General features: G+C 37.9%; 1 protein-coding gene across 1 annotated transcript; it reads left to right on the plus strand.

Annotated features, from left to right (window-relative positions):
- Positions 1 to 14,827: 14,827 nt before the first annotated feature.
- On the plus strand, positions 14,828 to 15,716 carry LOC129730430 (probable salivary secreted peptide). The gene is made up of 2 exons (XM_055689757.1): positions 14,828 to 15,064; positions 15,125 to 15,716. The coding sequence occupies exons 1-2, from the start codon at positions 14,885 to 14,887 to the stop codon at positions 15,290 to 15,292; spliced, it is 348 nt and encodes a 115-aa protein (XP_055545732.1). The 5' UTR covers positions 14,828 to 14,884; the 3' UTR covers positions 15,293 to 15,716.
- Positions 15,717 to 23,930: the final 8,214 nt, after the last annotated feature.

Genomic DNA, 23,930 nt, shown 5'->3' on the forward strand with positions numbered 1-23,930 from the left:
AAAAAAATAAGGGGATTCGAATTATTCGAATATTACGTGTGATTTGAATTTTACAGTACGCGATATACATTCAGTTATATGAATTTTACAGCTCACGTAATTCTATTTCGAAATACTTTTTTTCTGTAATTTTCAAATCTCACGTAAAATTGAATTATACACCATGGAGGTAATTCTTTATAGGCGATTCGACGTAAATTTCAATGTTTATTTTTAACTGTGTAGAAAATTAACTTTTTTCCGATGGTGGTAGAAAAATAACCAAGACAGATAATTGAGTTTGATTAGTTGGAAGGGGTTGGAATGGAAGGTAATTATGTTAACTTATTTGCACAAAAAATTCTACGCCCTTGTGAGCGGCCTTCTGGCAGTTAGTCGAAGCATTCGCCATGACGGACGAAAACATGTGGCAGGTATGCCTTTGAGTTATTTCTTCGTTTTATTTATTCCTTCTCAGTTTTCGTGACAAACTTGTTGGAATAGAATAGATCTTACGATTACGGTTGCCACATTGATATTCAGCCGCTCCATCTCCTCTAACGATGGCTTCGAGTAATGGGCCGACGCCAGATCCGGTCAAAACACCGCGTCTTCGGCCTTATGGCCAATCCGGAGCGAAAGAAGAGCGCCTTTACATCCCCTTTTCGCTGATTGTCAGCCACAGCAGTACCTTCTTGGGGAACTTGATGTGAAACATAAACTTCACCTCGGTACTCACTTCCTTCGTGGGGAAGTAAAATACGAAGTGCCCGGCCAGTCGTTGCCATCCAGGGTGAGACGGGTCTCGGCGTCCATCACCACCGCCGCGTCACGATTTGCCGGGAAAATCGACTTGATCATCATATACGGAGCTTGCAGCTCCGGGACCAGTGGAAGGGACTTTCTATCGAAGCTCTGATTTTTGTCCAATAGTTTCAAGATATTGTACATGCCGGAACAGGCGAATCCGGTGTCCACGAACTGTCCCACGATGTCTGTTTTTGAAGTGACGGGGTACAGTTCTTTGAACGCGCACACTTCTGAATGGAGTAATAGTATCTTCTGAAATTTTAAGAGAATTCTCTATATTTTCCTTTTAGTAATTACTCTTGAAATTAAAAATTTCTCCTTACTTACTCGTCGATTAATTCAAACGATTCCCCATGGTGAAACCACAGCACCAACATTCGACGGGCTACTTCACTTTCTACCAGCCACCATGTTCTTACTTTTGGCAGAGCTCCTGACATGCCCTATGCAAGCAGTCTCCCTCTTGAAAGGTTCAAAGGCCTCTTCCACCACTTTACGGTTAATACCAATGATGTCAATATCGTCTGCAAAACCTAGGAGTATGTGCGACTTCGTAAAAATAGTGCCAACTATCTACAAGTCAGCCTTCCGTATAGCACCTTCCAATGCGATTGTGAACAAGAAGTTCGACAATTCGTCGCCCTGCTCCAAATCATCTAACGTTACGGAAGCATCCGATAACACTCACCGGCTATGATGTGATGTACGAACAGATGGTGAGTCTGCAAGTTGAATTCTCGAAATTTGTGGACCACTTGACGCAAGGTGAACATTTGGTCCGTAGTGAATAGTCCCCCTCGAAAACCACATTGAAACATAGAAATATAGAACCCGGTAAAAAGTAAAGGTAGTGGAATTGAAACACTAAATATAATCCTCTCCTCCAATAATATTTATTTTCTAAAGAAAAAAATTAAAAAAAAAAATGAATAAATATACGCAATTACAATATAGATAAAGTGCTTGGAAGCGACAGGCGCCAGAATTCGATTTATAATTTGACTTGTCCTCGAAGGTAAACTACTAATTTATAATAATATAGATATTACCATTAGAGCAAAATACAAACACAAGCCTGCTCGCGGATGTAATAAATGTTGCACGGTGTGGCACTTTGAGTGTCTATTTCACAGCTAATAGACGTAGAACTTTTTTAATTCACCTCCTTATTGCCATCCCACTCTTTGTGTTCCAGACGCTCTCCATAGTTCATGTGTCATTTTAATATCCGAAACAATTTCCTTCCTTCGATGAAATTGTCAACAAATCGGTGAATGCACCGACAGTGATGCATAGTGCAAAACGGTAACACTCCCTCGTTTCACCCACCAGCAGCAACAGGCATCAGGTACCGGCAAAGACTGGTATTTACGTTAGACACTTTACTAGGCAGGTATTTCAAACGCGCGACGACAGTTTTGTCCGATTCCGGAAATGAAATCGAACTGCACCGACTGCGGCACTGGCGGCAGCCTGTACTACAACAGTGGAACGTAAATTACGGAATAATTTATGAATCGATTGTAAAGTGCTTCTGGCCTGGGGGATCCGCGAGCGATCCGTTTCACGTCTGATTAGTGGCTAGTATACACACTCAAATAATACAGCTACCCGGTGTCTGCTCCCGGGTGAGCAAACTTTGCGGAGGAGAACTAGGTCTTTGATTTGCGAACTTTGGATTCATCAGACACGAGTTGAAGGACCTTTTAGCAAACACAAGGGATTAGTTTCCGGATAAAATGTAGCTTTTGCAAGAAAGATGACTTGCAGCTTAGTTTATTTGCTGCAAAAGCACAAAACAACATGTAGGGTAGGGTTTAAAGTAGCGAATTGTGTAAGATGAAATACAATCATTAAACTATCAACTTATTCACTATCTATTTTTGTCAGTACTTGCTTTTAGCTTATAAAACTGATTTAGCCAAATTTAACAACAATCAATTAAAATTCCCAATCACACTAGGTATTTCAATTACCATGAACCTATTTTCAGCAGTTCGCATTTGTTTTTGCAGGGGATGTTTTTAGCACCCAAATGGCGCCTGAACGGCAACAGCGTTGGTAGATTCTTTTCCATTTTACTATTAGGTGTCGTATGGAAATTACATTATACAAAATATATAGATTTCAGACCCCATCAATAGGTGACGATTAATATGACTACCCCTTTAAAATTACGTAAAGCTAAGCAATCTGCATCCTTCTTCAGATTTTTAATTTTAGAAATGTATCACAGCTACATAACTGTCTCAATTAAAAATAAAAACATTGAAAACTTGTACATTATCTCCTACGTGTTGATAAAACAATTTATCAATTTATTACTCGATCGTCAGAACACGATCAAGCTTAAATAGACGAGCAGAAGTAAATTAAAGCTGCTGAAACATTTACTCCAAAATAGTTATTTTTGGATGCCATTAATTTTAGTTAGTTGATAACCTTGTCAAAAAACTTTTTCTTTCTCATATCCAGCCATCAGTTCAATTAAATTTGAGCTAAAGATCGTTATTTTGGCAAAAATATTGGCGGTCAATTTTTTGTCAGCCATATTGCAAGGTTATGTATGTGTTTGTGTGGTACGGAAATATACTATAGTTTCAGGGATACACTCAAGGGCTACCTTGCGGAAAGAAATTTAGTTATTTACAATGCATTTTTGCATACAATTCTATTAATTTTTGGAATTTTTCAAAAGCAGCCCCCAGCCGGTTGGTTTATTGGTTCTTCATCATTTCCCCCAGCTCCAAAAGATCGGTGGCTGGAGTCCTGTTGTCCCCTGCTTATGCACTAATATCGATTTCCATACCGTCCTCGCGCTCTACTGCATCGCCGTTGGCTTCCCCCTTTCGATTACCTCACACTCGTCCGTGAGGAGGATACCGTTCAAGCTCCTGCACATATCCGCTTGCGGCACGTAGCCTTTGCGAGAACTATAGAGCTTTTCGTAGAACTTCCGAATGTCGTTGGATTGACACAGCTCTTCCATCGCTACGCGATCTCGGTCCTCTTGTTGGCATTTCTTTTTTCGGAGGACTGAATTTTGGCTGTTCGGTGCTCGAAGGTATCATTCCACGTTCGCTCTCGTACGGTGTTGCAGCACTCTCGCCCATGTTGTTTTTCTCCTCGACTAACAGTCTGCTTTCGTCGTCAAACGTGGTTTCTTTGATTCGAAACCCTTGTACCTAGTGGCACTATAGTAGTGCTACCAATAGCGAATCGAAGATTCCTCCAGCAATCTTCAAGAGTAGCTGCGCCAAGCTGCTCTTCCATGGGCAGCGCTGCCTCCAGCTGCGGCGTTCGACTTCGGGGGGTATCGTACACCGTCGAGAGTTTTGAGCGCATGTACACGGCTAGTAGGTAGTGGTCCATGCAAACTTTGATGATATCAGAGAAAAACCTGGCATCGATTGAAACGTGATCGATTTGATTCTCTGTCTGTTGGTCGCGTGATCTCCAACTAATCTTGTAGATGTCTTTGCGGGGAAGGAAGGTACTACGGACTATTATACCACGGGAGGTTGCCAAGTTCACACACCGATGGCTGTTATCGTTAGATACGACGTGTAAGCTATCTGGGCCGCATGCTTGGTTCCGCTCTTTTGCTCTTTGAACCCGCCCGGTGCCCGATTTTCCGTACTTTCTGTCCTGTTCAACAAAGTTTCTGCAGTGCTACGGCTTCGAAGTTGCGTGGAGGTAGCAAATCGTAAATTATCTTGCCTTATAATATTATCTCTTACGTTTTTGTGACATAATGTTTTCCGGAGCGGGGTCGTTGGGCCTTCTCCAACTTAGGCCTCTATCTTCTAGAGTCCCACGCTGAGACCGGGACGTTGCTCAGCCACTCCTAACATGTAGATCTGACACTGTTTTGAGCCCCATCATCTTGGTAAACAGACTATCTGGTTGGCGAAACATTACCTCTAATGCCGAAGTATGGTTTGCGCGCCAATGATCGCGTTGCACCTTCTCACTTAGCTATTAACGGATGACAGCATTGCCCAGCCAACACCAACCAGTTGTGTCCATGTTTCAACTGGCAGTCTATTGTAAACATATGATTCGTGAAAGTGTGAGATAGAAACCTATCAGGGCCAGGATTAAATTTGTCGCTCCTTCCAGGTTGTCAACACACCATTTGAAGCCCAGTAGTTATTTACGTATAACATCGGTAACCTAAGTAACGACCGCAGTGCTATCGAATTAAACCTTACTTTTTTTTCTTCATCTATGAATTAAACCTCACTTGTTTGCTGTGAAAAAAACACTAAGTTTTGTTTTGACGTATACTGTTTAGATATTAGTATTTTTCGAAAAGCTAGTACTAGGTATTTAGAATAATAAATTCGATTTATGTCAGATCTGTAAAGTTTGTAAAAACTCACCATATATGTATCTATCATTTGAAACCATTTTTTCTAGAATGTGAGATAGGTACTTCAAAGATTCTTAGTGTAGTCATTGCTAGTATTGAATACAGGGTGTGCAATAAGTTCGAACACAACTTTTCATCGTTGCGCAGATGCTCATCATGTGCATTCTGTGTATTGGTATTGGAGCCGGCTCTAGCCGCATATATAAATCAAATGAATAAATATAGGTTAAATTAAATAAATAAATATAGGTCTATGCAGAACATGGTTAATTAGTCATTTGTTATTTGTTTACTGTGCAGGTTGAAAGAATACCGCGACGTCGTAGTGAAGTTGTTTGCGGCGCGCAGGTCAGGAGTTCTTGATTTCTGATGAGAAACTCTTTGTCTTGCAACAGCTCTGGGCGCCGATATTGGCCAGCATTGGCCTTGTCCCACATAAACATCTCGCGGTTTGGAGGGCCGTATCCAGGCGTGGGAAGCTTCCACTGGTGTGTATCGAGTAAAAACATGAAAATTAACGCCGCGTGTTATAAGGCTGATGTTATGGAGAAGGTCGTGGCACTGGCACTTCGAGACTCCTACAGGAAGGATCATTACGCCCTTCAAATGGACGGTGCAAATGACGGCTTTGCACACAACCCTCCTGTTATTTTCAATGAGTGCTTACCTGAAGCTAAAGGTACCAAATAATCCTGTTTCGAAAATCGGATAAGGTATGTATGCGGAAGTATGTGTATATATATTTCTTTCCTACGACGAATATATCTTGATTTTCTTAGAATTCGTTGTTCTTAGTCACGTTTGAAAGAACTTAAATTTCTATTAGTTAATGGAAAATATCGTTTGCTTCCGAAGATTCGTTCAAAAGTTACGTAACAAAAAGTGATCAGTTTATATTGGAACCGATAAACTAACCCATTTTTTCCAACGGTTTTACTGATTTGAGAATTTTGGATGTTAGGTACATTTGTAAGGATTTGTAAGCAAGTTTTAGAAATGCATATAGGTGCATTCTTACCATTTGTAGCTTGAATATATAAATCAAAAAGCTACGTGAGAACAGTGTTGCGAAACTTTCACACTGCAAAATGAAAATGAAAATGATGCAACGGCAGTTCCACTCTCACTATCCTCAGGCTGATATTGAGCCAATTATCAGTGAAAATCATGTCAGAAATAAAGAAATGAATGATATATCCTAAATAATATCGAAATTATTCTATTGCATAAATTCGATGAAGTAGGTAGGCATCTTAGTCCAATCTATTGCATAAAGTCGATGAAATAGGTAGGCATCTTCATCCTCCACCGCATAAACATCACTGAAGAAACGTAGCGTGTGCGAAATCATAGTAATGCTACCAGTAAGCATTATCACTGTCAACTGATTGGGGCTGAAAGCAACTATTACTTTCAGCTCATTCGTGTTGAAACTGATGATCGTAGTTGTCAGTTTCAACTAAAAAAAAAAAGTATGTGTAAATATGTTTTACCCCAGTGTGAGAACTTTTACACGTATTATGGGTGCAAATCCAAACGAATACCCAAATGCAAAAAGGTACCCATTTAGTGCTTGCACAGCCTGTTTAAAAATTGTTCATCATTTACACAGTTTTATGTCTACTGTAAAACTACAATACTTGCACACTTGATTTTCGAAACAGGTTTATTTGGTAGCTATAGCTTCAGGTATGTAAGTACTCAATGAAAAAAGTATTTTCGGGGCAAAATCAGTTGTTTCTAGTCCAAAAGAAATTGAAATGTTGTATGTGTTGGTTTTCCACACACCAGGGTAAACAACGTAAATTTTTTTAGGATGCGATGAAGGTTAAAGCGTATTCGAAGTCATTGAACAACATCCTGTAAATAAAGTGCATAGCGGTTCGTTTTGGAACGAAAAACTTTGATCGGTGTTTAAACGAATACCGTAGTACCTAGTTGTGCGAAGTAGTGCACCGAATCGGTTTGCTGAGATAGGTTATTGAAATAAATAAGCGCGAGCGCGAAATTTTATTCTTATAAAAAATGGTCGATTGAATTCTCGCGTATTTTCAGATCATTTGGCATGGAAACGCACTAAAGATAATTAAGATACGTAACTATTCCACCACATTAGTTGAAAAAAAATTCCAAATGTTTTTAACTTTTTTGTTGCCAAAAATGTAGCGAAAATAGAATGCTTTATTCAATTATTTATTTCATCTCGCAGCCTCTAGGGGCTCATATCGGTTTCGAAAAAAAAACACAATGGCTTTTGTATAGTCGAATACACCTCACAAACAAAGGAAACATTTCACACGATTTCCCAACCCTTCGATTTTACACTTGTCATCGGATTACATTATCAATCAAATAATGAATTTACTCTAAAAACATCGATCAAACGTTCACATAATTTATGCATTAGCAAGCTGTCGACAACCGCGATCCTTAAAAAAAACAAGAGTGTTTTCTGTTCCGGTCTTCCTTCTATCGTTCAGCATAGTGCAGCTTTAGCTCGTGCCAAATCATGCGTTTCAAGTTTCACTTTTTTACGGTGATTTTTTCCCTTACCGTCTGTCTATTTTATCGTTTTCCGGCAATCAAGATCGAATTCCCTTTCAATTGAGTCTTATTTACACGTGGCAGCTTACTGGAAGCGATTATCACACTATAGCGTAGTTTCTTCAGATCGTTATCCTTTGAATGCAAGATTAAAATGCGTATAGATGCTTCTAAACACGCCCCTCAGTCGTCATCCCCATCATTTCAACATCCTGAAAGAAATAAAAGGGTTTCTTATGTTCGGTAGAAAAACAGCACCCGCATATGGGTTGTGAGTAATTTGAAGGAAAAAACGCGTGCCACGAAACGAGTGATTCGAATCAATCGACGAACTTTTCCGGTTTTTTTTTTTTAAACCCTTTGAAATTGAGAAAGGTGACTATACCACGTGTGCCTCGTGCCACAAAGGTTTTTTGTCGATGTTTTTGGGCGGCAAAATTGTGATATCAACCAGTTGTCTCCCAACATGAAGTTTGTTGTTCGACTACTGCATATTACTACACAGAATTCAAGCATCTGCGATGAAGAGTCGGAGAACTTATTCATTGGTGAAGAGAGAAAGCTAAAAAGCAAACAATCTGCCAGAGATTTTAATTATTTGTAACAGGATACGCCAGAAAACTGCAAATTTTGGATAGAATAAGGGGCCATCCACATTCCACGTGGACATATTTTTGATGATTATATATATATATATATATATATATATATATATATATATATATATATATATATATATATATATATATATATATATATATATATATATATATATATATATATATATATATATATATATATATATATATATATATATATATATATATATATATACATATATATATATATATATATATATATATATATATATATATATATATATATATATATATATATATATATATATATATATATATATATATATATATATATATATATATATATATATATATATATATATATGTATCAGGGTTGATATTTGTTGACACTCTTGAGTGAAAGTGAAAAAAAGCATCCATAAACGTTATTTTTTTACAATCCTTTCTTCCCGCTTTTTGCATGGAAGTGAACTGTCAAAACACCTCATTATATTTCATGCGATGAAAGCAAGACAACAAAATCAGTTTATTAGTTAACGAAGATTGTCAAGGCATCGGTCAGTGTCAGTGAAAAAGTGTTTCGGTGAGGTTTATTTTGGTTGAGTGGACTGTTTGTTTTTCTTTTTCGCTTTGAAGTGAGGATCATTTGGTTGGATTCGTCGTCAAATTTTATTCCGTAACCGTGAACGATGCGCGCGATCTATTTCATCTAAGTATAACAGCACGTTCGTAGGACGAAAATCTAGTGTATCTGAAAGAGTGCTGCGATCATTGGAAGTGAAAATTGAAAATGATTGGTTGTAATTTTCGAAGAATTTTGCTGGGGAAAATGACTTTTATCAGCACTGATATATATATATATATATATATATATATATATATATATATATATATATATATATATATATATATATATATATATATATATATATATATAAATTCTAAAAAAATTGTATGGACCGTGTCCATTTTACAACCCACCGCTAAAATTTTTCACTACCTATTCAGTAGTAACAGTAGGATTTAAACGCAGACAAATTGAAAACAAAATGCTAATGGTCAAAAGCAAGCCGTATGATTTGACTGTACTTTTGACATACCTTTTGTTATTGTACTACGCATAAAAATAAGCATAATCCGTAGAGCAAACAAACGGTGAAAGCTCTAGCTCTATAGAACTTGCTAGTAAGATAATCTCTTCTGAAAACATCACTAACTGCAAACGGGGCAGGTTCATCAAACATGCACCGGCATCTGAAAGGGTGATGAACATCATGGCAAATATCCGGAATACCGACGCATCAAAGAAAAGTCCTCCGAAAGACAAGGGCACCAGTTGCACTTGGCACTAAAAATTGAAAACGCGTGTGTTCAGCTCGTGCGCTCCGTCAGCTAATGTTTGGTGCCGCCTGGTATCCCAACCCAGCCGCAGCCGAAGAAGATCTCAAATTCAATGTAGATCTGTGTGATGGCCCTTATTCGGAAAGTAAAATATTCACTCACTTGTTGTATTTTAAGCGGTTAACCTTTTTTCATACAAGTCCCAAGTCGAGACCTGGAGTTCGAAACAAGAAAAATTACTTTCGCTCTCAAATGCAACGGCTCGTGCTGCGATATAGATTTCGGGGGGCTGCAATCGCAATGCTCTCGCAGACTTTTATCAGTTTAGTTTTCTTCTATTCTTGTTTCTCCTATATACTCGTACAAAATATAAAACCTTCCAAAGTAGTCTAAGGATCAAACAATGCTATTAAGTGGGTCAAATAGTTGGAAAATTTAACTTACCTAACAATAAACTTTGATAGACCCCCCGATCGTGAGTGATGCACAGCCAGACCTCATGACGATAATGACGCGTTTATGATGCGTTTGTGTTTGCTTACTCCTTTTCAGATGATTCATGATACCATATAGAGCCGTTCCGTTTCCAGCAAATTCAGTTCTGTTGAAACCACAGAATCAACCAAAGATCAATTCATTTGTTTTGATATAAATTCTCTATCCAATCGTTTTTTTTTTTTTTTGGTGACTTCTTACCCAGTCTTGCAGCGGTGAGAAGAAGGCAAAGGTATTTACTTATAAGGATTTACCGAAAAGAGCACTGTCCCTCTGGAGCATTTTCGCCCGCCAGAAATGCCTTTAGGGATCCGATTGCATGGCAAAGCATCAATACCGCGCTCGTGAAATATTTGGTCATAAGAACAAAAGAAGCCAGCTTCCGAAACCGAAATCTGCCTTTATGCCATTTACAGAGATTAGTGTGCCCAAACTAGGAGATTTTCAAATCCATTTTCGGTGCACCGTGGTTTGGTATAGAGATTGATGGAATGTCCACTCCTTTCGGCTCGGTTTTCTGAAAACAATCAACCAACGTTGTCGCCACCCGCCTGGCAATGATTCACCCGGCTTTGCCGGACAATGCACATTTCATACGCCCGAAATAATCACGGATCAGATATTGATCATCGCCCTCAAGTTCAGACTTGCAGTAACGCAGACCAACGACGCAACGGAAGAATTTTAAAAATGCATGCCATTGTTTAGAAGTAAGCCAAAGCACAAGCCGCCACTCGCCAGGAATTCGTCAACTTTTTTGCAATGGTTTCACATTTTCAGCATTTTATTTCATTTAACAATCCGTAAATGGAATCACTTGCGCCTCGTTGCCACCGCCATGGTTTAGATTTAGTGATAAATTTTGTTTTTGTTGATAAGAGTTTATTAACTACATTCGATACATTCGCGATATAAATCATTAACTTTGACATAAAACAGCATTTGCTTAGAATAAATCAAATCTACCAGTAGCACTACGAAACTCAATAAATCAACTTCTAATGTACCTACTTGAAAGTTGTCCTATTTGTTGTTCTAATAACTTTAATTATGTGCTAAGTAGAAATCTAAATCTATGTTGTTGTACTAGATTATAGTGATAAAATTCGAATTTTACATGTACAAATTTGTCAATCAAGATGAAATAAGGATACAAAATGTGCGCCAAAAGACAATTTGAGCCAAATTCTAACAATTCAAATTGAATTTATGCGTTTCAAACCACATTGTTTCTCAATAACGCCAATACGCATTATTTATACTTAATTTTTAATTCCATCACTTTGACTAAGTTTTGCATTAAAATGTAATTGAATTTTGAATCGTTGACTATATTGCTGATTAACATTTAAAGCTTTATTCGTTATTCAAATTCATTACAGCTCTAGTGCTGTGGTATTTTTTAAGCACAAGATATTTTCATATCCAGGTTCGTACTATGTGGCATTGAAATTACCTGTTATACCGCAAGGCAGTTCCACCCATCCGCAAAAAGACGAACACGCACTACGCAGAGCCATATTGTCCCCTTAATGCTAGAACTAGATAACTCGAAATTTGTCGGTTTTGAGTTAAGTATGGCATCATATTTATCGCGTCGAGCTCTATAACATATCCAAAACTCGTTGAAGTACGATTACAAGAAAAAGTGTTATTCATTATAAAAATAGATATCTTAGCTTAAAACAAGTGTTTTCTGCTGAAACTGAAAAACTTGGCTCTTCTTTGATTTTTTCTTTGCTTTAACAGACCTGAAATGATATGGATGCGTTTCAGAAAATCTGAGCCATTCAAAATGGCATTTGAATCGAAACGTCAAATTTCGAGTTATCTAGTTTTAGCATTGAGGGGATATTTATTATGTGTACCAGAAAAAAGCTACCAATCAAAATAATGAAACTTTCAGATCAAAACACATCATCAATAACATCACGTAGAGACCTCATCTTTTCGAGTTGCTCTAAATAAAATAATGATGCAAATTATATGCACATCAAAGCAAAATTTGACGTTCGGTCTTTTTGTTGAATGCAGAATGTTGGTTATTCGATCAAATGGCGTTGGTATTCTCAAATCGATCAAAATTTCGATTCTCGTTCTAATGAATGGACCTTATAATTAGCTGAAAGTGCGTGAAAGTTGCCGAAATTCGCTTAAGAAGCTATGCACCACTTCTTTTCGAAAATATTTTTTTTGGATTGAATTAAAACTCCCTGAGAAAATTTTCTCAAATGACTTACAGTGTTACAAACTACTTACAGAAACTTACAGTGTTTTAAGCGATTACGTAGGGACCAGTCTTCGGTAGTGGTTTTCTTCGGCGCTTCTTTACATAAAACTGCTGCAGAAAACCGGTATCCTACCTTTTCAATTTTCGAAAAATCGAAAAACAAATTGCTCTATCTTGAAGTAGCTTCTCAAGACCATTTTTCCAAATCTCCATAGAGATTTGAGCAAGATGATTATCAACTTTTGTCGCGCTGTTAATAAAATCACTATACACTTTCAATCTACTTCATTTTCGACGTCAGAAAATTCGGCTACATAGAGATGTGAAATGAAAATCTAAAAACGGAAAAAGTGAGAAATATGTCCAATTTCAAATGCTAATAAATCGGTTAGTTTCCAATGAATTTCAGCAATCGATTGGAAAATCATCTATGCATTCACCTAAATGCAGAAAATTGTAGTTTTATTATTCGTACTATGTTTTGTACTACTGAAAAATGTCAAGCTTCATCAAAATGCAGAGCTCGACCTCTGATTGGTCGCTTAATGCTTGCTTTTCCAAGCACGGTCGTCAGAATTATAGACCTAGTAATTCGGGATGTACTTTTTGGTCTATATAAGAGCCTGCTTCAGTCGAAATTGACCGTATTAGCTCTGGACAGCGACTACAACAGTCCTTGCTTAGCAGCAGCAGCAGTAGTGCAGCGGATAGCGACCGCAATTGTGTCAGTGGATGAAGCAGCGGCACTTCCTTCAGTAAAATACTGTCTTTGTGCGGTAGCGGGCAGCATCAGTAGTAGGTACATTAGCCGACACTTCCTCTGATGAAAAGTTGCCGTATTTTGACAACACACAAGCGTTTAAAAAATGCTTGCATTCAAAATAAATGGGCCAGCGTAAAAACAGCTTTCAACCATGTAATATTTTAAACCCCTCTGTCGGGGTAACACACAGATGTGATCAACATTATATTCGATTTGAAAATTGAACAACAATTTGTCCTTATAAGAACAGCAAACAAATTATTGAAGATTTTAATTTTTTTTTTGCGCTAGAATCAGAAGTAACACGTTTTTTAATATACATGCACTCTGACTGTTGAAACTTGTTGAGTTGTATAGTGCTTGTTCAATTTCTGTTCCGTGATGTATATGCAAACTTAAATTCGGTAGCACAACACCTCTTTTGCATAAAAATTTAAACATATTCAATACAAGTAATGTAACAAACAACCTTATGTAGTTCCACGGCAACCTTGCGGTCGTGGTTTTGCATACAACCATACAACCACATGAAATTTCCTATACTTATTCATTTTCTGTCATTTTGCATGATTTATGTGACAAACATAATATCTACGTGAAAATCACATGCATACTATGTTTTGTCACGTAGCATCTACGTCAACTTGGCAACGTCAAACAGAATTAAGTATCGCATGAACTCTCCGTGCGAAAATACACAGAAATCAAAATGGGGAAGCTGTTGTCTGATTCAGTCTTTGAACATAAAAAGGAATTTCTCGATGACTTGCCTCGATAAGTGAGCTCAAGAAAAACCATAAGAATCCGACATCAAGATTTCACACAGATTCAGTTCAAATTGCGAGAAATTACCTGAACATAAACAGTTGCAGCTAACAGTGATTGTCACCGGCGAATGTCGCAATACCACTTTGTCATTTTGTATGTCGTTTAATTTATTTACGAATCGGCGATTTTGCATCCCCGTGCGACTTATCAAGCAACATATTTGGATATTTTTTAAAAACTACTTCCAGTCTATCAAAAATTTGGGAAACCACAATTGAAAATTATACTTGTATAAAACGTTGTAGCTATTAGACAATCAAATGCTTTTCACTTTACCAGTAGCTGACTTCTACGTGAAACTCACATGAAATGCATATGTCTGCTGAATAAGAATCACGGGATAAATCACATCACCAGTTCATGATGAACTCAAATGACAATCACGTAAAATGACAGTGGAAAATATTCACATAACTTTTCCGGTAATTATAACGTGAAAAATATTTTGAGTAGATTACAGAATTTATGTCAGCACAGAGGAAAGTACTGTATTATGAATAGTATTCATGGCAAATATTCGCTTAGGTCGAAGAGTATGACTGTACACACCTGCCAAACCCAAATTTTTTATTTCATTGACAACAAAATGAATAGAATAGCGAACTTTTCCGCAGCCTCAAAGCCTATGAGGATTAGGTATTAGGAAGCGAAAAATATAATGTTTCCACAACTGGTTGAATACTGATGTTTTTTTTTATTTGCTCAAGAACAATAGCCATGCTGAATGATTCATTTTGATCAAACTGTTTACGTACACAAAATGTTTAGCTTAGACAAATAGTACACAGTCTATCCGAGCTCATCTTAACACAATTTACACAAGTACAGTGTGTTGATAACGCTTGCAGCATGCTATAAAAAGGAAACTTACTCTATTTTCGATTAATTCAGCTCCTAAACTGCTTGACAATAGTATAGAGATGAAGTTATTAATATCAGTGATAGTTTTAATTTCCTTTACTGCTCTTGTTCTGGGCCAGAGCCATAACTACCTTTGGGGCACTAGGAAACCACGGGATATGCTGTTGTACCGCACTAATGCAAGCAAGCCATCATCGTTTATGCGAATCAAGAGTATGGATTTACATTATCCGACAAAGGTGACATTAAAAAAATTCTATATTTGAAAACCACTAAATAGATTTGCTTTTTTATTCTAGGGGCAAAAAGGTCGCAACATTACGACAATTAACATCGTTGATCAATATGTAGACGGAAAGGGCGGGTATGCCAGTCTGGCAACAGGAGGTGTCGGTTATAATCATACAACGATCCATTTAAAATCACAGCGCGGAAAAGGATTCAATTTTATGGTGGATGTTTCATAATTTCCCTGTGGCTATGACATAATATATACAGGCTAAATACCCTAGCAGCACACAGTTTTGCACAGTTTGCAACGGAAATCATCTTATAAGGAATGCAACCGTGCAATCACAATAACGGACATCATAGTGTTGAGCCTGTTGAGCAAATTTTTAAAATAGGGCTCTTCGTAGAATTAAATTTTGCACACATATTTGACTTAGTAAACTAAGTATTTCCCATGTCGGATGAACTTTTTAGACTCTAAGTAGTTTTCTAAAAGGGCGTAAGTATTTTGGCAAACACTGTATTGAAATTATTGTAGCTCAGAAAACTTTAGTTGTATAGAACAACTTTTTAGGGACAAAGTATGGGGAATTGAGTTGCCAAAAAATGTCAACTCAAAAAAATCGTTTTCAGTAAATAAAAATGAAAATAAGCACTGAAGCTTCAATTAGAGAAAAATAAATAGCAGTAATTAATTAGTAAAACGTAGTGAAAATAGTAGTTAACAGTAGTATTTGAGTAATTAGTAGTGGAACATTTTGCCATATTATCCGTGGTTTCAAGTCAACCTTGCGTTTGTAAATTTAGATACGGACCGCCCCTAATTTTGTATTAAGAATGACTGGAAAAACGAACAAAATTTATTATATTTCAACGAAAGCTGACTCAGAGTAGCTCAGACAATTTGGAAGATATTTTACGCTACAGAAAAAGAATTTTAAATCAGTCATAAATTCAAACAGTAGATTCTGCCTTGTTTCGGTCCAAATAAATACATATACAACCTTTGTGTACATATTATAATTGACGACTCGTGCTCATAACCCTCTGCGCCAGCATTCAAGTTTAGGAATTTATACCTAGGTTCCCAGACGTTTGGTCAGCATTCTGGAGTCTGGGAATTTATTCATCGGAAATTCCATCAGCATAATAATCATTCAAGATATCGACTCCCGTTGCCGTCATGCAGATGAATTAGTGCGGAACGATGAATACTCGGTTGCGGCTTCACAGTTGCCGATGGGAGGACGAAATGTTGCATTCACATAATTAGCGAGGAATAATATAATAACCATTTTGAACTGCTCACTAACCCACCCTGTCAGGATCATTTCCGAGAAGTTCCAAATCGTCTATAGATTGGAAATTATTCAAATCCAGATCAATCAGAAGCATTTCGGATTTTGGCTTTGATAAGTAAATTGTTTCTCTGTTCTTAGGCAAATTTATTTGTCTGCTTCTGGAATAAAGATTGAAATATTATTATTGGCGCGTCGAAGAATGTGTAATGTTTGACTGAAGATGTTTTGCCTTTATTATCCATACGACGATAAAGGTACGACAAACACTCGAACGGTGGCACAACAATATTTACAGGGTTTTATTCATTCATAACCATCTCGGAAAGCATGCTAAAATAAAAGATTTCCACAACATTCCTGAACAGTGTAATTAACGAACTGTCCAACTCTTGTAGGATGCTGCTGACAGGATTGTCGTTGCGCATGAGCAAAAGTTGAACTAACTTGTATACTGATAAATGCGAAAGGTGAAGCAATTTTTTTCGATATTCATCTAATTTTCAATATCATTATACAGTGCTGCCATCAAGTTTTCACTTTCATCTGGCGGTTTATGCACGATAAACCGATTTTGCTAATAACCCCAGTTTTATGCGCATTTAAGTCATCAGATGGCAGCACTGACCGCTGTAGAGATGTCGTGAGCAAAATGTATGAAAAAGCTGGAAGTCAGGTATCTTGTTCTATTTATCTTTGACAAGACGCAATAGCTTACTATCGACCTGAAAATGTAAACAAAAAAACTGTAGAAAATTTTAAAACTAAATATTCTTTTATGATATATCAAACGATGCTCACCACATGAGAAATAACAATACGAAAAAATCACGTGCAGCGGGCAAAGCTTAATAACTATCTGAGTGAAAATGACCTAACATGCGTTTGTTGTACAACTAAAATCAAGAAAAAAGTCCTGCTAATTTATGAAGTTTTGAATCGATACCAATGCACACTGGTCCAGAAACTGGATGCAGGGGGAAATATGGATCTAGAGTTTGATAGCAATATTCTAGAGAAAAAAAAATTCTATTAAGTTGTTACATATGGTGAAGCGCTTATTTTTATGTTATGAAAACCTGGGATGACTGAAATTTTCAATGAAATCAGAACTCCAACTTATTCATCTTAGTAGATAAAGATAAAGGTTGTCCCCGTTGATTCTGAGCAATTTAAAAAAAAAAAATTTATTTCAATTTTCACATCAAAACTGTCTTTGTACGACTTTTGAGTTTTCAAGACAAAAATGCTGTAATCGTGAATAGCTCAGTTCTGTTATTGATGTTTTCCATTAAAAATATGCCCTTTTCAATCGTTTATCGTTCTTTTGCGGGCAAACGTGAAAAATAGCTTATGCCTCATTTGAATCTACATATGGAAAAATGTTGGCGTTGGCTTCAAGCCGGAGAACGTGAATTCCGGGTTGAATTGACCGCGGGCACTTCTTCAAAGCACCACATCTACTACAGTGGCGGCGACAGAGCGGAACGAGGCGTCGGTTTCGTGTTACTAGGAAACCAAAAGCAGCGTGTCATTAGGTGGAGATCTATTAATGACCGTGTATGCGTATTGAGGATCAAGGGCAGATTCATTAATTACAGCCTTATCAACGTGTACGCGCCGACAAACGATAAAACCGAGTTCTATGAGCACCTTGAGAAAACGTATAGAAGGTGCCCACAACACGATATAAAGATCGTCATCAGAGATACGAACGCACAAGTCGGACGAGAGGAGTTCTTTCGTCCCGTTATTAATAGCGAAAACTACTACCACCAACAACAACGGCTATAGGTCAGTGAACTTCGCCGTGGTCAGGGGAATGGCCATCTATAATACCCATTTTGCACGTCTGAACATTTGGAAGCACACTCGGAGACACCCCTATGGAGAAGCCTACTCCCAGATCGACAACATGCTGATCGACGGCCGGCACTTTTCAGACGTCATAGATGTGCGGTCCTTTTAAGGGCCAAACATCGACTTGGATCACTAGCTCGTTGTAGGTAAGATTCGCGCTCGGCTGTCCAACATATTTAAATCGAAATTGGCGAGAAAGATACATCTGGACATCCAGAGGTTATCAGCGGAAGGAGTTGCTGCAGAGTATACTCGGAAAGTTTATAGACGGATCGGTAAACACGCTGGAGTGGACATGAACGAACAGTGGAAGCACATCCATGATACGGTCGGCGAAACAATGCGAGAAGTGAACGGCAACCACCCGTAGTGGGTGGTTCGATACTGAGTGCCAAGAGATGACGGACGAGAAGAACCGGGCCTACGCCAACCCGATAGTAGCAGTTAATGGTGTGACGCGTCAGATGCGGGAGAAATACCGGGAAGCAAGAGCTGCCGAAAAGAGGCTTCACTGCCGTAAGAAACATGAGCACTACGATCGCGTCCTCACGAAGGCGGAGGATTGATTCTCTATGCACTACGAGGAGCTTCTATGGAACGATTAATGGAATCAGGAACTGGACCTGCCATGTGTAATGACAGCGAGGGGAACCTGATTACCGATAAATCGCAGGTGTAGTAATTATCGAGGCATAACCCTCGTTAACTTGCAGGCACACCATCTGTTTATAGACTTTAAGGCACGATACAGTACGATACAGTGAAACGCAACGAGCTGTGACAAATAATGCTTGAACATGGTTTTCAAACAAAGCTAACAGTTACGTGCGACGCTTATCGGTTCCACAGCGGGCGAATTTTCGGACGCGTTTGTGACGTTAGATGGCAAGGTGACGGGTTCTCGAACTTGCTGTTCAATATAGCTTTGAAAGGTGCAATACGAAGGGCAGGTGTGCAGGGAAGCGGCAACATCATCATGAAGTCTCTATGCTTCTAAGCTTCGCGGACGACATTGATATAATTGGTGTCAACTGTAGAGCAGTTGAGGAGGCCTTCACGACTCTCAGAAGGGAAGCTGCGAGAATTGGACTCATCATAAACACTGCCAGAACGAAAGTACATGGTAGCTGGCAGAGAGCGTGGTAGTTCTGCGGGTGTTGGTGCTGCGGTGGAGATGAATGGGGATACTTTCAAAGTGGTCGACGAATTGGTTTATCTTGGTACTCTCGCGACATGTGGTAACGAGATGAATCGCGGGGCGAAGAGAAGGATTGCGGCAGCGAATGGGGCTTATTACGGATTGCGTAACCAGCTTAGGTCCCGTAGCCTACAGATCCGTACGAAATTTGCGCTCTATAAGACTTTGATCCTGCCGGTGGCGCTCTACGGACATTAATCATGGACGTGTAAGGAGGCTGATCGACGAGCGCTTCGGGTCTTCGAGCGTAGAATCCTGCGATCAATACTCGGAGGCAAACTAGAGAACGGTATGTGGCGCAGGCGCATGAATCACGAGCTTTTCGAAGTATACAAACACGATGATATTGTCAAGCTGATGAAACACGGCAGGTTACAGTTGGCTGGCCACGGAGCACTGTGTGCTGTCGACGAAAATGCCAGGGCAGCGGGTGTAAGGGGAGACTGAAGAGGAGTGAATACAAAAATTACTATATTTTAAAATTTTTCTCGATTGTGGCCTTCGGAATAAAGTCAAAAGATATTTTTTATGTTTGTCCTTAAAAGAACGACAAACAAACGAAAAGGGCGTATTTTTTATGAGGAGAAAAAACAATTACTTTCAAAAGAATTAAGATATTATCGATTGCAGCGTTGCAAAATGTTTGTCTCGCTCTTAAAGTCGTTCAATGACAGTCGGAATATATATAGTTTGCTTGTCTTTTAGTCACGCGCACGACAAACCAAAGTTACTCAAATTGCCTTTTCCCCAAGCAAACTCTGAAGCTGAGGTACACTAAAGTTTGTTATTTTTTGTGGGTATCAACGCAAACACTCCTGTTCTGACTACAAGTTACCTTTGCTTTTAGTCCTCCACTCACCTCCTCTCGCCTGGTAGGAAGCCAGTCGTTAGAAAATCAAAGCTAACTGCGTCTTAACTAATATTCGGCACACGTGTTAAATTAGCACATGGTTATAGGTACTGATGCAGGTGCATCGGCAAAAACCGCCAAAAACGTAATAAAGGGCGGAAGGCAGTTTTAAGATGTAAGAAAGACACAGTATCAAAGATATCAAGCATGTAAATGAAATTTAAAGTTAGCCAAACCACTGTCAGTTGATTATGAACATTACTTTATAGTTACATGTCCAATAAATTCTGTAATGTCATGGCATTACCATCAAAATTAGATTGTCAAGTGATGGAATAAGGCAGTACCTGTTGTAGTTCATTGAGGAAAGACTATAATAAAGTCAAGAAAATAATGGGGATTATAAACCTTTTTGCTCGAGAAAATAAGCAGTTTGGTTTTTTTAAAGTGTGTAGCAATTTTTATATGCATATGATATTTTTAATAAATAAACAACTTTTTGCTATCGAATAACTGAACTATTGAAAAATTACAATTTCAATTTTTCAACAGTACAGTTATTCGGAAGCAAAAAGTTGTTTATTTATTAAAAATATCAGTCACGACCGAAAACGTTAATGACGAACATTTATAAAAAATTTAAGAAAACCGACTGTAACTCGCCAAAGCCATTTTATGCAAAACATCATATCGAGTTTCAAGTTTAGCTTATGGCGCGTGACTAGCCGCACTTGAAATCTATCCAACTTTCTCCCTATAACTCAAAGCTTCAACAAAATTTACAAAAATGTTTCCAAGAAGTTTTATTCAGAGTTTCAAAAAAACTTAGAGTATAAGATAAACCCATTTCCGACGAGTGACATTCAAACTTTGATTCAAGTTCAACAATTATGCTTGAAAATTTTCACGATGAAATTATTCAGTAAGGTACAGATTGATCTTTAATTTGCAAAATTTGCAATACAGTTTGTGTTAATTATGTTTATAGTTGATGAGTAATAAGAGTTTGAAGTTCATTTTTTGAGGTAAAAACTGATTTCTCTGCGCCGGGATCGGGTTGAGCTATTGGCCATTATTTTTGAACATTATTAAAATCTGATCAACTGTTTTGATTTATGATATTCTGATATATCGACATAAAAGTTTCAAAATTTTAAAAATTAAACATAGGTTTATCTACTATCCTGCAAATGCGCTACAGTGAGCCATCTTTTTTTATTTTGTATCCAATAATATTTGTTTGTTTATGTAGAAGAAGACGAAAACAAAGGAGTAGACAAAGGTGGTGGTGATGAGATGAGGATTGTTATGTTCTTACGCAACACTAGATAAGGTTTCTGTGATGGAACGCAGATGACAGATGTTTCATGCGCGTCATTTATCATGTGTGAAGTTATATCGGAGAATTAGAGAGGGATTTGAACTACCCGTCAATGTTCAAAAGAGGGCAGTACTTCGTTGTTCCAAGCTTTGCTATTGTTAATAACAAATCGCAGAGACAAACTTTTTTTTTATCTTGCTTATTTTCCGTCGGTCTAGTTTCGCCACTGTTGTTGTGCCAATCACCGACGCCCGGGGAGGCGACTCCACCCAGGACCCTAACTCACGACCCGTTGATTAACGGACCGGTGCCAACGGCTTTACTTCCTCATGCGATGGAAGGCGTGATTCCAGAGATTTTTCGCCTCAGAAAATCTCCCGGTGTCGGCTAGAATTGAATCTAGACCAGTTGGGTTGGTTGTGAGTGGATCACGCCACCTCACAACCATCGACACCTATGTCGGCGGTGGGATTCGAACCCAGGCGTCGTGCGTGGTTGGCGGAGACGTTACCAACCACGCTAGGCCCCCGCATAGAGACAAACTTTTGCATGTGTGAATATTTTTTTGAGCAATCCAGTATTTTTTCATGAGCAATGGTTTTTGTAAATTGTTTTTTTTTTCAATCACATTCATTTTTAGTTATTTTGTAAGTTTAGTTTGAATATAACATATATAACATCAAACAATTGAGAAAATGAACTATTATTCAAGATATGAAATTAAAAAAAAATTAAATCGTTAGAAAACAATTTTTCGAAAATAATCAAATAATGGTGAAAAAATCTTAGATATTGGAGAAAACAGCTGTGCAGTGGATCCGTATAAGAAGTGAGATGCAGATTCGTTTTCGAGTTAGCAATCAATCCACGATCTACTGAACGAAGGATTTATCGCAGTTTAGATAATTAATAAAGTTTTAAACCAGCGCTGGCCATCTGCATCGAATTGTCAATAGTGTCATAGTTACATCTTGAACTTCAACTCGATATTTCAAAAAAAAAAATTTTCATTTTAGATTAAATACCAGCTTTTAATAGTTCAAAACGCATTTGAAAGTGGCTAGCCACTACGGGCCAACTAGTTTTGTTATGAAATTGAAATAAAAAAGCTAATGGCAAAAAACTTTTTTTTTTTTTCAATATACCGTTTTGATCCAAACTTTAAACAGTCTCAAACTTCGAACATTTCACAATATTTACCGAATTATTAGAGCTAGTTTGATAAAAAGCATGATTATTATACACCATTTCGTTCCTTGAAATGTCCTTCACCCAGTGATGGATGGTTCTTTTATATAGGGCACACACAGCTTGACAGAGAGCAGAAATCGCGGAATTTATTTCAAAACAACGTTTCAATATTACGTCCAAGCCTTCTTCTGTATTCTAGTAACCTTGCCAGAAAATGTAATCCGCTATGTGCGATTTAATTTGGGCCGGACTTAAATATTTGGATTTGGACGTCATCTTGATATCGAAAATATACATATTGCAGAGCATATATTCGTTTTTCATAAAATTCGGAAACCGGAATTTGATAAATGTCGTTGGACTTTTATTTCTGGTTTCTAAAGGTCAAAACTGAAAACTTAAGACCCCCTCCTCCTTTGGGGGTTGCTCCTTCCTCCTCCCAATATTTCTATGACCACTTCCTCTGTACAAAAAAACACGTATGCCAAGTTTGGTAAAAATCGATACAGTCATTCGAGAGTTATGCTGGAACATACATACATACATACAAAACTTTTTTTAAATAAATAGCTGGATTTTAGGAGCTCTTATCTTATTTGATCGATGCTCTTAACCAAATTTTATTCGGTAAAAGTTGAGCTTCAGCAAGTTTTCCAAACATATTTTTCATCCAAAACGCTAGATTGGACTCTCTGTTATCAAATTATGCAATAAATAGGGTAATCGCTCCATTTTTCATCTTAACAGCTTGGTGCACCTATATTCATCTTGTTTCTCTAATTTGTCCAATTTACCGGCAAATTTCTACAAATTTTTGAAAGTATATCCATTTGCTTCTCGATTTCCTCAAATATATGACCGATATTTCACCCATATTGCCAAGTATATAATTCAATAAATAATTTTCGCAGATTTCCAGAAACCGGAAGTCAGCAACCCAAGGTCCCAAGGTATCGTCAGACACCAATAATCGGTTCTTAAGAGTCATTTTTTGCTCCGAAAATACCAACCGTGAGCGTTTTCCACAGTTTGAAATGGCTTCCCAGAAACCGGAAGTCGCCATCTTGGATTGAAAACGGCATCGAACATCATGTTTCGGACTCTGGACATCAACTTCCGGCCTCCAAATATGACCAAGAACCCGAAAATCATCAAA

Source organism: Wyeomyia smithii, chromosome 1, assembly GCF_029784165.1.
Source record: "Wyeomyia smithii strain HCP4-BCI-WySm-NY-G18 chromosome 1, ASM2978416v1, whole genome shotgun sequence".
Lineage (NCBI taxonomy): Eukaryota > Metazoa > Arthropoda > Insecta > Diptera > Culicidae > Wyeomyia > Wyeomyia smithii.